Here is a 15,892-nt window from a genome sequence, read left to right on the forward strand (position 1 = left end):
CTCCTTCACAGAGAAAAACAAGTTTACCCAAACAGAACAGTGAAGTGTTTTTTATTGACCCAGGTTTTTTTAAAGACAATTTTCACACTAGAATTTCTTCATTTATAAAACATGTTCAAATGTCAACGAAAAATAGGTGATAAACTTAAAGACAAATATTGAACTTGGAAAACAAATATTGAACTTCGATTTTAACAGAACAGTTCTTAACTACGGAGATTAAGTTTCTGTTATACTCGAGGCTTGCCAAATACAAAATAAATACGAAACAGGATTAAATACAAACACGGAAGTCAAAACTATCTCTGCAGAGTTAGCAACTTTCATAAAGTAAAAGCAGCTGGTTCTGCATGCCTCTAAGTTCTATGGGCATCCAGTTAATTTCATTCTCAAAGTCCCACTTAGACTTTCCACTAGCAAAATTATCTTAGTCTTGGAGGAAGTCTGGTGAAAACACCAAAATCCTATGATGTGTTCCTCCAAATGACACTAGCCATGCTCTTAACCTAAGGATGACCAATTAAGAGTAAACATCCCAAATATCTAGACCCTTAAGGGAAGTTCCAGCCTCATCTATACTGGCAAGGCCTATCTATTCTGTGTCGCTCCCACATCCTTGAGTATGATTTTCCAAGAGGGATCATCCCTAGCTAGGATAAAAATATATTTCCACATTCCCTATTAAGTAAACATAACCACTGATGCAAAAAGACATTTCCAATACTTCTGAGCTTTAAAAAAAAAATTCAAGAATAAACCTTTCTCCAAAAGTTTGCTTCATCCCCCTTTGAACACCATCAATCTGAACTTTTAATTTTTTGAAGTCCTCCTTGGTATCTGTCTTTTCTAGCTTTTTATGATTTTACCCTGGAGAAACCTTGACAAGCTTCCTGGTTAAAGGACGTCCCCTGCCTATCACCCAAAGTATGCGAGTGTGGGCATTAAACTGCAGGCTGAAATCCAGAATTATCCAGAATCCAGCTGAAATTCACTGAAATCCAGAATTATCAGACCAGAGCTCAAGAGTTCTTTCTTCCTCATCTTTCACAGACAAAATCTTAGGTTAAGATTTAGAGGAAGAGCACTGGAGGGATAGTACAATGGGGGAGGCTTCTGTCTTGCATGCAGCAGACCCGGGTTTGATCCAGAGCATCCCATATGGACCCTGAGCACTGCCAAGAGTGATTCTTGACTGCAGTGTGGCCCAAAAGTACCCCTACCCCCCCCCCCCCCCAAAAAAAAGGATTTAAGAAACCAGGCTTCTGTTATACCCCCAGTCCCCAGCGCTGAGGAAAGGCAGAGAAACGCTAACTGGGTTGTGCAGTGTCAAGGAGTTTTAATATGACTTGAGATTTGTAACTACTCTTCTTTAGTCTCAAACTCAGAGGATGTGGAATTATTTTAAGAGCTCCTGCAGCAATACGAGTGTTCCAATGACTTCCTTTTTTAATGAAAGAATCCCGTCATTAAAAGAAAAACCCTGTTCTCTTAAGATCTTTCAGAAATTTGTTCATGCTATGAATGATGTCTGCTAACGGGCTACTAATCTGTGGCCATTCTTCACCTCCAGCGTATGTGACAAGTCTGCCCTTGCTTTTTCCTATTTATTCTCCAGCAAAGCACTTGTAATTCAATATCCTGCCGAGAACTCTTCCTCCGATAAACAGGAGTTGTTTTTTCTAGTCACGAATCATATGCTTTTTATTCAAATTTTGTATTTTGAGTGTTTGAAAAAAAAACATAAACAGAATGCAACCAATTTTGTTATCATCATCATAAAGTTTCATCTCCAAGCTTCTGGGTTTTATATTTTAAATCGGCACCTCTCTGTGTGCTGTAACATCAACTTCTAGATTTTCTTATACTAATCAAGGGAAAGTATCAGCGAGAACAAGGAGTATGTCCAGATGGGCAAGGAGTACAGATGACAGAACCCTTTTGGTTTTCGGATATGAAGCTGTGCATAAATTTTGGCCTTTCTCTCGGAAGGTTCCAAAGAGCAACAAAAGTTTTCTTCAACTTCATCACTTACAACCTCACTAATGAGACAGTCAAATATTTGTGATATTTAATTATCAACCTAGAGAAATGGCTGCTTTTCAGTTAATTACACAAATTTCGTTAGCATCATGTGACATACTATTCAGTAGTCTTTCTCAACCTTTTTCTAACCGTGGCCCCTTTCTGATCCTCTCTAGGACACGACAATTGCCCTAGTCTCAGGCAATTGACCCTATTTAGGTGATTGTCACCCAGGATCTCCTTAAAATATCCCCAGGACCCCTAGGATTGAGAAATGCTGGTCTAGTACAACTTATTGAGTTGTCTTTTCAACTTCTTATAAGGTATCATGTCCTACCATGCTCATGCTGATAATATTTCTTAAAAGCAATATAGATTCTTTTTCTGGACTAAGTTCTGCTACTGAAAAAAAAATCACCTCCTCAACTTTAGCTCTAAAAAACAAATGCTTTACCACTTTAATTATTTAAAAGCCACAAAACAACCAACATCTTGACTCACCAAATGGTTCTGGTTTATAGTTAAAATTGCTGGAGCAAATACTAGGCGCATAATTTACACTGTACAGGCAACACACAATGGTGTAAAACAGCTTGAATTATGAATTCATAAAAAGAAATTGAGAAATAGCTATCCTTGCGAAGAATTTGTGTTCCTTGTATCACTAGCATACCAAAGTAACCCTGAAGATTATAATCACTAATCTTACCAGAAAAGTCTGTAAGGCTACATCTAAGATGATCCTCTTCAATTTTCTACTTTGCTTTTAAAAATTCCAGCACTCGAGCATCAAATTTGTGTGTAACAAATGTAATAAAACATAAGAAAAGTGGGCAGTAAGAAAATCACACACACGAAAAGTACAAAATCTTCATGAAAACAATTCACTTCACCTATATCCATGCCCATGTTTTTACAAGGCTTACAAGAAAGTGGTAGGGGATAGCTGACCTGGGCTAAGTAAAAATCTGTCTTAAAAATATATATGTATCTTTCCTTAGAATGAAAACTTCCCTCTCAGTTTCTATTCCCGAGCTTTGTTTTGCTCTCACGGCCACCAACTGTGAAGTTTCTCCTAGCTAAGTGATACAAGCCTACTGCACACACCACGCAGGGTAAAAGAGCTCTAAGAAAACTGTTCACGGAGCCTCAATCACGCCTCACCTTCTGGGAGAATGACATACGTAGCAAATTAAGTTCCAAACCGTTATCTTCAGTAGCAATTGTACAGAGAGCTCTAGCAACATCTCACACAACTGCAGTCGAGAAACCTCCCTCCACCTCCATTTTTTCTTATTTGAGGTCATTTTCCTTAGTCTTGGAGTCTTCTGGAGCTTGACTTACAAGCTCAGGCTTATCTTCCGTGCTTATCACAGTGGTCTCGGACATTGGTCTGGTCTCCCCCGGCTCCTCAGTATTCTCTGCTGCCACCTGCTGGCTATTTTTCCCATCTGCTGAATCGTTCTGACTTGATTGGTCCTCAGATTCCAACTTCGCTTCATCCCCATTTCCTGCTTGCACTGCCGGCTGTGACGGCTCCTTCCCGATCTTCACCACCTCCTGGAGATTGTATTTTCTGAACAACATGTAATCTTTCAAAACACTCAGGCAACAGACTGCTCTAATAATTTCTACGACCACTGTATACTCTGGGTCGGTGAGATCCACTTTATTTTCTGAATTGAGGCTGCATATTATTCCTGGGGCGGGAGAGAAAGAAAACATTTAGGATAACATTAAGTTTCACGGATTCTCCTTGCTTCAGGGACTTGCTAGAGATGTATCTAACGCTTATGCAGACTTCAAATCAAATTCTCTGAACTTTTCAATAAATATGCCTGTTATGCAAGGCAAGAGCCTTAGCCCCATACTTTATGTCTCCAGTTCCAGATTTGATATTATTTTTTTAAAAAATGGTTAATATGTTTATCCTGCACTAAAAGATGTAGGCCTAACACGTAAAGAAAAATATTCTTAAAAATAAGAACAAGTGGGCTGAAAAGACAGTACAGTGGGTAGGGCACTTGCCTTACATGCATCCCACCTGGTTCAATCCTTGACACCTCATATGGTCCCCAAAGCCTACCAGGAGTGATCTCTGAGCACAGAGCTAGTAGTAAACACTGCTCAGCTAGGTGTGACCCCCCCCCAATCCAACAAACAAAAACAAGTATTTACCTTTGCATACTTAAGAATATCATTAAGAGAAACTTACCTGCCAATTCTTTGATCACTAAATCTCTCTTCATATGACTATTATTTCGACATTTGTATACAATCTGAAATGTCCCACTGTTTGGAACTTTAAACCAGGGCTCCATAAACGTTTCAGCAAATTTTTTGACGTCTTCTAAGAAAGCCTTACATGTGCCGGAGATGGGCAACATTCGCAGAATAACCCGAGTCTTCTTCTTCTTGGTTGTGTATATGTCCTGGAGAATATGATGCACCAATTTCTCAGGTTCTAAAAGAAAAAACAAAAAAAATTATATGTGCGTGCGTGCGTATGTATAAAATAAGCACATTTTAATGGTACTTCAAACCCTTTAAAATGAATTTTCAGGGTTAGAGAGAGTTCAGCAAGTAAGGAGATAGTTCAGCAAGTAAAGAGACAGTTCGCAAATATCTTTCATGCAGCTAACCCAGTTTCAAACCCTGGCACAGGATATGGTGCCCTGAGCCCTGCTAGAAATGATTTCTGAGAACAGAGTCAGGAGTAAAGCTTGAGTACAGCTGGGGGTGGCCCCAAAGTAAATAAAAATGAAATTGAAGATAGAATATAATGCAATTTCATTGGCAGAAACATACGTTGACATCTGTAGCACTGTCGTCCCGTTGTTCATCAATTTGCTCGAGCGGACAGTAATGTCTCCATTGTGAGACTTGTTACTGTTTCTGGCATATCGAATATGCCATAGGGAGCTTGCCAGGCTCTGCTGTGCGGGCAGGATACTCCCAGCAGCTTGCTGGGCTCTCCAAGAGTGGCAGAGGAATCAAATCCGGGTTAGCTACATGCAAGGCAAAGGCCCTACCCACTGTGCTATCACTCCAGACCCACGTTGACATCAGAGTAAAAGAAAAAGTTCACAATTTTTCCAACTAGCATTTCTTCAGTGACTGTCACATATTAATAGTGTATGTAATACTTCCTCAACTAAGTTTTGCTTTCCTATTTGTGGGCTAGGGAGCACATGCTCTGCATATGAGAGGTCTGAGTTAGATCCCCTGAACTGCTGGGCACACTGTAGGGAATGACCCCAAGAAAGCACTGAGCACTGTCAGGTATGGGCAACCCCCAAATGTTTGTGAAGACACTGTAATCAACATTTTTGTGATGTATGCTTATCAGATTGAAACACCCCTACTGTCATTTCCATATAATGATAGTAACAATGCAGCAAACAAAATATAATGCGCTTTATTTTCACAAGATTCACAAAACTCTGCTAGTCACTTAAGAATAAATCCCATTTGTTAAATTAATACAGAAGCCCAGTTCTCAGACCTGGTCACGGTCACGGTCCTCCTGTTATTCATCGATTTGCTCGAGCGGGCCCAGTAACGTCTCCATTGTGAGACCTGTTGTTACTGTGTTTGGCATATTGAATATGTTATGGGTAGCTTGCCAGGCTTTGTCATGCAGGCTCTCGGAGAGAGGCAGAGAAATCGAACCCGGCTCAGCCAGGCTGGCTGCGTGCAAGGCAAATGCCCTACTGCTGTGCTATCTCTCCAGCCTTCTCAGACCTGAAAGGACCATAAATTGCACAGGGTCGTAATGCTGGCTTTGGGTCAGATCTATACCATATGTAAGTCTATAAGCAGTCATTCAGGGTTCTCAATGAAGGTGAAGGCCCTCCCGTTGATCGTCGATTTGCTCGAGCGGGCCCAGTAACGTCTCCATTGGAGACTTTGTTGTTACTGTGTTTGGCATATCGAATACTCTCGGTAGCTTGCCGGGCTCTCCGAGAGGGGCGGAGAAATCGAACTCGGGTCGGCCACATTGGCCGCTTGTAAGGCAAACGCCCAACCGCTGTGCTATCGCTCCAGTATGTTCATGTTATCTGTGTTTAAAATACAGAAACTTCTCCAGTTTTTGGGTTTTTTTTTTTTTTTGAAAAACCAGAAGATCTTGTCCTATAGCAATTACATTCTCAACTGGGTGGAATCATTCCCAACTGGCTGATGCTTTTAACACTGGTTCCTTTTAACACTGTAGCACTGTCCTCCCATTGTTCACTGATTTGCTGGAGCTAGTACCAGTAACATTTCCATTGTGAGACTTGTTACTGTTTTTGTCATATCTAATGGGAGCTTTCCAGGCTCTGCTGTGCAGGTGGATACTCTCGGTATCTTGCCAGGCTCTCCGAGAGGGACACGGAGGAATTGAACCCGAGTTGGCCACGTGCAACACAAATGCCCTACCTGCTATGCTATCACTCCAGCCCTTTTAGAACAACAACAACAACAACAACAACAAAAATTCTTGTTTTGTTGCAAGTTACATACAAAATAAGTGAGAAAGCAGATTCTAATCTTTCATCAATGCTGTCCACCACTCCTACTCCTATGACACTGTGTAAAAAGAAATGCAATTCAGTGATGAAGCCAGACCCCCACGAAGCCGTTTTGTAGGCAGTGCTCCCTGAATGTGAAGATATTACTAACGAACAATCTCAAGGCATATTATTAGTCAGAGACGTACCGATTCCAAGTGTCCTGATGAAAACAAGATTATTTGCTCCACTATCCACAGACTGGAATCTCCTTCGCCTTAGTACTGTAGATGCCTTAATGTCACCAACTTCTTTCTTCAAAGCTGCCTCCACATCGTCATCTTCCCCCTCTCTTCCTGAAGGCTGCTGGTCCTTGTCTGTAAACTGTTTACACTGAATTAATGAGCAGAAAAGCCACAACAGTTCCTGTAAAAAGCTAGAAGTAACTACTTATGTGACACCCCCACTGGCAGATGGCTCAGCATTGACAACGACGGTTTTTGTTGAGAGACAGGCACCGCTGCCTCCAAGAGGCAGAGGAAGAAGGGAGTTTAACAGGTATCATTTGAAGAGTGTTTTCAAAATAGCATTCTGGAAGTCTGAAAAGAGGGAACTGTGTTCACCAGATGAACCAGTCAGGGTGGATCTTAATCTCCTCACTAGATATTCTTGTGCGTGATTACAGCTCTCCTTCTGGTAAGATTAGAGCTAATGGGGGCCTAGGAGTGGCTCACAGGTAGAGCGCATGACCTGCATACACAAAGGCGCAGAGTTTGAGCCCTAACACAGCATGCAAGTCCCCCGCCCACTTGCACACTGGTGACAGAGGTTAGACCAAATAGTTCTGAAATTAGAACTCTCATTCCTGCTCTGCAGAGTAACAGAGCACATTACTAGGAGACCACATGCTTCTGGTTCAGCCCTCTACACCCATCAATGGAGTTTAAATAAGTTACTAGTAATAACTAGACTTTTTTTTTTTTTTTTTTTTGCTTTTTGGGTCAGCAATGCACAGGGGTTACCTCCTGGCTCTGCACTCAGGAATTATTTCTGGTGGTTCTCAGGGGCCATATGGGATGCTGGGAATTGAACCCGGGTCGGCTACGTGCAAGGTAAACCCCTGACCCGCTGTACTATGGCTCCAGCTCATTTCTTTTTTTTTTTAAAACTAGATTTATTCATGGAGCCTTTACTATATACCAAGATGTTCCTTTAAGTATAGAGGCAACACTTTAGGTAACGGTATTGTTCCTCTTTCTGGGAAAAAAAAAAGAATCTAGCTCAACAGAATTAGCATGCCCAAGCCTCAGATCTAGTCAAGGATAGTCTGAAGTCAATCACCTGCCGCTTCCTTCCATTACCTAATTCATGCATGTTGGCCCGATGTCAATAACACAATGATTCCCATCTGGAATGAGACTATTAGATTTTAGACGCCACTGATACAAGCTTTTACTTGTTTGGGGGCCACACCCAGCAATGCTCAGGTCTTACTCCTGGCTCTGCGCTTACGGATCGCTCCTGGCTGGCGTCAGGGGATTTTATGGGGTGTTGGTGATCGGAGATCAAATGTGCGTTGGCCACGTGAAGGCAAGAAAGTATTCTGAGGGCGCTCCTGCACCGACGTTTCTCTTCACTGTACGGCACGGGGTACTGAACCCAGGGGTTCGTGAATGCAAGGCACTCACTCTACCACTGAGTCACTATCTCCCCCGCCCCCCAGCTTTTACTCTGGAAAATGCTTTTGCGCATGCATCATTGTATCCACATGCGGAGCTGTTACTGCTGAGGGCAACACATCAGTTCGGAGACACAGATAAGCGCGGGCGGCGAGGCAGGCGGCCGGGAGGGGCGCCCTCGGCAGCGAGTTCGGGAAACTCTTCGGATTCAAAACCGAGCTAGGACTGCAGAGGAGTTGCCAGTCGTCATCAGCTCATGATTCTGCAAAAACCAAGGCTCGGCTCGGGGCCCAAAAGGCCCGCCAAAGGGCCCGGCCAGGCCCACACAGTGGCAAAAGCCTCGATGGGGCCCCCGACAGCCGCGGAACACCAGCACGCGGGCCGGAGAGGAAAAAGGCGGCCCGGGCGGAGCAGACAGACCCAGGCGGGCCGCCAAGCCGCGGGGGAGCCTGGACCGTCCACTCGCCACGGCGCCCGTCCGCGCGCACCTGCTGCTCCTCCGCCGGGCGGGAGCCCCGCGGCCCGCGGCCCAGGCAGGGGCCAGGGAGGGGTCGCGGGGCCCGTTACCTGCTCGGGCCCGTACATGTCGTCGCCGTACTCGTTGAGCAGGCTGTAGGCCTCCTCCACGCACTTGCGCTCGTTCATGTTGCAGGTGATGAGGATGCCCTGCAGCCCGGGCTCCAGCTGCCGCGGCCCGCCGCCCTCGCCGCGCCGCGCCCGCTTCGCCGGCAAGTACTGGGCCTTGCCTTTGCGCTTCCAGCCGGGCTGGGGCTGGGGCATGGGGGCGGCCATGGCGGCGAGCGCGGGGAGGGTGGGGGAAGAAAGCGGAAAAAAACGTGTCTCGCCGAGGGCCGGGCGGCGTCCTCGCTCCGGCCGGCGCGGCAGGATGACGTCAGGCGGGCGCGACGGCCGCTGCCGGCCCCGCCTCCGCCAGGCCCCAGTCCGCGCTGCGCTGGGCCCTAGCGCGCTCCCTCCGGGCCGCGTGGACGGTCTCCTTCCTTCCGCCCTGCCCGAGGGGGCGGTGGTGGTGGAGGCCAGGGTGGACCTGCCTGGAGGACTTGCAGGCTAGTCCTTGCATCTTCTCCTACACGGACTCAGTTTGTTTATTGAGCAGCTGGGTGCTCGGTCATTCTTACTGGAGATCGTCTCTCCCAGGACTAGAATTGGGGTCACAGGCAAAACAAGATAGCCTTTGCGCTCACAGTGTTAGTACTGGCCAGAGCTGCTTCTTGTTTTTAATGCCATTTATACTTTAATAAAAGTGTTTAAAAAAAAAGACGACCCAGAAACAAAACATTTTATGGCTTAACCCCCAGTTCCACAAGCAACATGTATGTGATCAAGTAGAAAGTTTGTTAGAAACACAACCACATGAGATTGTCTAATTAAATTCCTTTAGAAAATTTCTTCTGATCAAAAAAAAAAAAGAACCCCTAAAAAGAGCACATGAAATAGAGCAAAGAAACTTTCTCTAATAAATCGTGTTGTAAATACTGGACAGCGACATCGCCAGACAGAACAACAATGGTTGATCTTCCTTGAACCATTGATCTTCCTTTTTTGAAACTAAAATAAACAGGCATTGCCTCTTCTTTTGTTGCTCCCATTTTTCCTTTCTTCTTTCCTTTTGTTTTTTAAGCTGTGATTGGCAATGCCTTTAATGACGGGGGTTTCAGTCAGACATTGCAACCACACACCCTCCACCAAGTGTCTGCTACCCTCTACCACAATATTATATTTCAACCTTCCAGAGTTTAAGGAAGAGCATCTTTCATTCAGATCCATTTAGTGATAAGGGATTATGGTGACCTTTTCAATCATTATAATGTTATTGTGATAAGGGATTATGGTGACCTTTTCAATCATTATAATGTTATTGTGAATAAGGGTTGAGTCACTATTGAGGTACATAAGGAAGTACTTATGAATTAAATCATTTTGTAAAATTAAGGCCTAGAAAAAGAAGAGTAGGTAGGCATATAAGTGAAATAAGATTAAATATGTTGACAATTTTAGAACTATATGATGGTTCTTAGGGCTCTTTATATTATTCTAGCTATGTGCATATAATTGTTTAAAATTTTTTGTGATAAGCAAGAGACAAAGAGAGAAGAAAAGGCTACAACAATAGATATTCATTTTTGGAAATGTTTGTTATAAAAGGGAGAAAAGAAACATGTAAATGGTTTAAGATATTTTAATAAGGGAAATATTGCCAAGTACTTGGGGTTGATTGTCTTTCTCTGCGATAACTTCTAGTTCAAAAAAGGGGAGGAAATTTCTGATACAGGAGAGAAGAGAAATCATGTTCTTCAGTAGGGGAGAATAAATGGTGTCAACTGCACAGAGAAAGTTTAGCACAGCTGGGAGTCTGGATAACCAATAGTCACTGGAAGAAATGCAGAGACATGCAATAATATTGGTTCATTAAGTGGTACAGGGTTGAAGACTTTCTCACCTGGCTACTTATAAATGTTTTTCAAGAAGGAGAAAGGAAAAGTGAGAAAATTAACATTGTTACCATCAAGGTGATGATAAGAGATATTAAAATTTAAAACACTTCTATGAAAAAGACAGATGGCCAACACACACATAAAAAAAATGTTCACCATCACTTGGTATATGTAAAATTAAAATAAAAATGTCAGTGAGATATCATTTCACACCACAAAAAGTGGCATACATTTAAAAAACAAACAAAAGAAACCCGACCTTAGAACAATCTATGTTGGTGGGATATAGTGAAAAAGGAACTCTCATCTGCTGCTTGTGGGAACGTTGCCTGCTTCAGCCCCTATGGAAAAGAAAAATAGTATGGAGGTGTCTCAGGGAAGTAATAATGGAGCTGGCATATGACCCATAAATTCAAATTCTTGGTATTTATCCCTAAGGCACAAAAATATTAATTGAAAGGAAAGAGAATACTACACAGCTGCAAGGAAGGATGAAATCATGCAATTCACTTCAACTTGAGTGAAACTTGAGATTATGATGTTTAGTAAAGTGAGCAAAAAGAAGGAGAATGAAGAATATACGTTCTTCTCCAGTGCACGTGGAACATTTTCCAAAATAGACCACATGCCAGGCCACAAAACATACCTCAACAGAATCAGGAAGCTAGAAGTACTATCAACAATTTTTTTAGACCACAATGCACTGAAGATAGAAACTAATCACACACAGACACAAAGAACCAAATCAAACACCTGGAAATTAAACAACTCAATGTTGAACAATGAGTGGGTCAGGAAGGAAGTCAAGGACAAAATCAAAAGATACCTGGAAATAAATGAGAATGAAGACGCAAGCTACCAGAACCTGTGGGGTGCAGCTAAAGCCATGTTAAGGGGAAAATTTATAGCTCTGCAAGCATTTTTCAGGAAGGAAGAAAAGGCCCACATAAACAACTTGACTTCAGAGCTCAAGATCTTAGAAAGGGACCAACAAAAGGAGCCCAAACCAGGCAGAGGGAAAGATATCATAAAACTTAGAACAGAAATCAACGACATGGAAACCCCCCAAAAATCCGAAAGATCAGTGAACCCAAGAGCTGCTTCTTCGAGAAAATAAACAAGATATATTAAACCACTTGCAAGACTCACAAAGAAATAGAGAGAGAGAGCCCTAATAAACAGAATCAGAAATGAGAAGGGGGATATCACAACAGAAACCAAAGAAATTCAAAAGATTATCAGAGACTACTTTGAAAGTCTGTATGCCACAAAACAAAGAGAACCTAGAAGAAATGGATAAATTCTTGTATTCTTATAATTTCCCAAGGCTGAATCAAGAAGATCTAGAATACCTGAACAGTCCTGTTAACATCAAGGAAATTGAAACTGTAATCAAAAGTCTTCCCAAAAACAAAAGTCCAGGTCCAGATGGATTCAATAGCGAATTTTTCCAAACATTTAAAGAGGACCTATTACCAGTTCTTCTCAGGCTTTTCCAGGAATTTGAAGAAACATAAACTCTCAAAAACAGTTTCTATGAAGCTCATATCTCTCTAATAGCGAAAGGAAACCAAAACACCACAAGAAAAGAAAACTACAGGCCGATATCCCTGATGAACACGAATTGCGAAGATCCTCAACAAAATACTACCAAACAGAATTCAACAACTCATCAAAAGGATCACACACCATGACCAAGTGGGATTCACCCCGGGGTTGGAAGGATGTTTAATATTCAGAAATCAATCAACATAATCCATCATATCAACAAAAGATAAAAACCATATGGTCATATCAGTAGATGCAGAGAAGGTATTTGATAAGATCCAGCACCCGTTTACGATGAAAACACTCACCAAATGGGGAGAAAAGGGACTTTCCTCAATATAGTTAAAACCATCTACCACAAGCCTATAGCAAGCATCATCCTCAATGGGGAAAAATGAAGAGCCTTCTCTCTAAGATAAGGGATGAGGCAAGGATGCCTACTCTCTCCACTGCTGTTCAATAAAGTACTGGAAGTACTTGCAATAGTGGTTAGGCAAGAAAAAGATATAAGGGACATTCAGGTAGGAAAGGAAGAAATAAAGCTCTCAATATTCACAGACGACATGATACTGTATTTGGAGAACCCTAAAACCTCTACCAAGAAACTCCTAGAAACAATAAACTTGTATAGTAAAGTTGCAAGCTATAAAATCAATACCCAAACGTCCATGGCTTTCCTATATGCAAATAATGAGAGAGAAGAAAGTGACATGGAAAAAAAATCCTGTTCAAAATTGTGCCCCAGAAAATCAAGTACCTAGGAATCAGCTTAACTAAGGAGGTACAAGACTTGTACAAAGAAAACTACAAAATGCTACTTCAGGAATTAAAAAAAGACACGAGGAAACGGAAAGATATCACCTGCTCATGTATCAGGAGAATTAACATTGTCAAAATGGCAGTAATCCCCAAAGCATTGTACAAATTCAGTGTGATCCCTATAACGATACCCAGGTTTCTTCAAAGAAATGGAGCAAACACTCCTGAAATTCATATGGAACAATAAGCACACACAAATAGCTAAGGCTATTCTTGGGGAAAAGAAAATGGGAGAAATTAACTTCAAACTCTACTACAAAGCAGTAATAATTAACATGGTACTGGAACAAAGGCAAAGCTGCAGACCAACGGAACAGGGTTGAATATACTGACATCTCCCCCCCAAACATACGATCATCTAATCTTTGATAAGGGGGCAAGAAATGTGAAGGAAAAGGAAAGGAAAGCCTCTTTAACAAATTGTGCTGGCAAAACTGAATGGCTACATGTAAAAAAATGGGCTCAGATCTCTACCTAACACCAGGTACAAAAGTAAGATCAAAATGGATTAAAGACCTCAACATCAGACCAGAATCCATAAGGTACATTGTAGACAAGGTTGGCAAAACCCTCCACGACACTGAAAAAAATGGTATCATCAAAGATGTCATGCCACTGGCCACGCAAGTGAAAACAGAGATAGACAAATTGGACTGTCTTAAATTAAGAAGCTTCTGCACCTCAAAAGAAACAGTGACCAAAATACAAAGACAGTCTACAGAATGGGAAAGGATATTCTCCCAATACCCATCCGACAAGGGGTTGATATCAAGGATATACAAAGTACTGGTTGAACTCCACAAGAAGAAAACACCCAACCCCATCAAAAATGGGGCGATGAATTGAACAGAAACTTTCTCAAAGAAGAAATCCAAATGGCAAAAAGGCACAGGAGAAAATGCTCTACATCATTAAATCATCAGGGAGATGCAGATCAAAACAACAATGAGATACTATCTCACACCACAGAGACTGGCCCACATACAAAAGAACAAAAGTAACCGGTGTTAGCGTGGATGTGGTGAGAAAGGGACCCTGCTTCACGGCTGGTGGGAATGCCGACTGGTTCAGCCCTTTTGGAAAACAATATGGACGATTCTCAAAAAATTAGAAATTGAGCTCCCATTTGATTCAGCAATACCACTCCTGAGAATATATCCCAGAGAGGCAAAAAATACAGTTGAAATGACATCTGCACTTCTATATTCATTACTGCACTGTTCACAATAACCAAAATCTGGAAAAAACCCGAGTGCCCAAGAACAGATGACTGGTTAAAGAAACTTTGGTACATCTACACAATGGAATACTACACAGCTGTTACAAAAGATGAAGTCATGAAATTTACATACAAGTGGTACTACATGGAAAGGATCATGCTAAGTGAAATGAATCAGAAAGAGAGGGACAGACATAGAAATGTTGCATTCATCTGGGAAATATAAAGTAACAAAATAGGAGACTAACACCCAAGAATAGTCGAGATAAGTACCAGGAGGTCTACTCCATGGCTTGAAGGCCAGCCACACATGCTTGGGGTAAAGGCATCTCAGATAGAGAAGGAACACCAAGTAAAGGGTGTTGCAAGGATCCTCCCAGGATGGGAAATGCATTCTGAAAGTAGACTCTAGACCAAACATGATTGCCACTCAATACCTCTTTTTCAAACTTCAGCACCCAAAAAGGGAGAGAGAGAACAAAAGGGAATGCCCTGCCACAGAGGCGGGATGGGATGGGAGGGATGGGGGTGTGGGAGGGATACTGGGATCATTGGTGGTGCAGAATGGGCACTGGTGGAGGGATGGGTGCTCAATCATTGTATAACTAAAACCCAAGCACAAAAACTTGTAAGTCTACAATTGTACCTCATGGTGTTTCACTAATAAAAACTAAAAAAAAAAAAAAGTATGACTACCAGCTGATTTCACCTACTTGTGGTTTATAGAAGAATATCAGGATGAGGAAAGATGTAGTTGCAACAGGGGACATACTCATATTACCCTTGACCCTTGATCAAAGAAACTAGAAGACAGGGAAGGGATGAATCTGAGTGGAAAGGGAAGTAAGAAGAAAGATGGAAAGGAACGGGTGGTGTAGAGGAGTGGTATAGGCACATACATGTACATGTGTGGTGTACATGTAAGTACATGTGTGTACTTTACACACATCTGTAAAGTGCAGAGCCAGCAATACTGGAAGCATGAGATCTAAGCGACAATAAACAAACTTTAAAATGTGCGTGCCAAGGAGGCAGACTGGTGCATGGGAGGGACCTAAGGACACGGTGGAGAGAAGTCGACACTGGTGGCTGTTAGTACACTGATCTCCTCAAACTCAGCTATGAATAACTATGGAAATCATGCTGCCTTCCTATTTATTTTTTTTATGTTAAGGTCAAAACCGATTAAAGAGGGGAGAAATGTTGAATAGTATTTCAGAAAACATGGAAAAGGAAGATCTTTGAGAGGGTACCTCACCAAATAAGGACTTTGGCCAAGGGGATCGAATAGAAAAATGTTTTTGGCAGGGAAAACTGTATATACATATATATCCCAAGAGTGAACATGCTGGTGTGTTGAGATATGGTAAGCGGGGGAGCAGGTAAGGCGATTGGGGAAGGGGTGGGGGCACTGCTGGTATAGAGGAGTGAGAGAGAGAGGGGCAGTGAGTCAGAAAGAACCTGAGCTAGACAAAGCAGGTCCTTGTAATCCAACTAAGAATTTGAAGTTTTCTTATCTGGAGTTAGCTGGAAAGTGCTGAAGAATTCAAGCCTAGGAGTAACCTGATTCATCAACAAACAAACACAGAAACTGGTTAGGGGACTCCTACATCTCCCTGTCTGTTCTGCCACTTATCTGATGATGTTTTCTCCCTTCTT

General features: G+C 42.3%; 1 protein-coding gene across 1 annotated transcript; it reads right to left on the reverse strand.

Moving 5' to 3' along the window:
• Window positions 1–1,261: 1,261 nt before the first annotated feature.
• Window positions 1,262–8,986, reverse strand: THUMPD1 (THUMP domain containing 1). The gene is made up of 4 exons (XM_056138919.1): window positions 8,762–8,986; window positions 6,725–6,899; window positions 4,238–4,486; window positions 1,262–3,722 (listed from the first exon to the last, which is right to left on the reverse strand). Exons 1-4 carry the CDS (start codon window positions 8,984–8,986, stop codon window positions 3,316–3,318), a joined length of 1,056 nt encoding a protein of 351 aa, XP_055994894.1. The 3' UTR covers window positions 1,262–3,315.
• Window positions 8,987–15,892: the final 6,906 nt, after the last annotated feature.

Source organism: Sorex fumeus, unplaced genomic scaffold (assembly GCF_029834395.1).
Source record: "Sorex fumeus unplaced genomic scaffold, SorFum_2.1 ptg000130l, whole genome shotgun sequence".
Lineage (NCBI taxonomy): Eukaryota > Metazoa > Chordata > Mammalia > Eulipotyphla > Soricidae > Sorex > Sorex fumeus.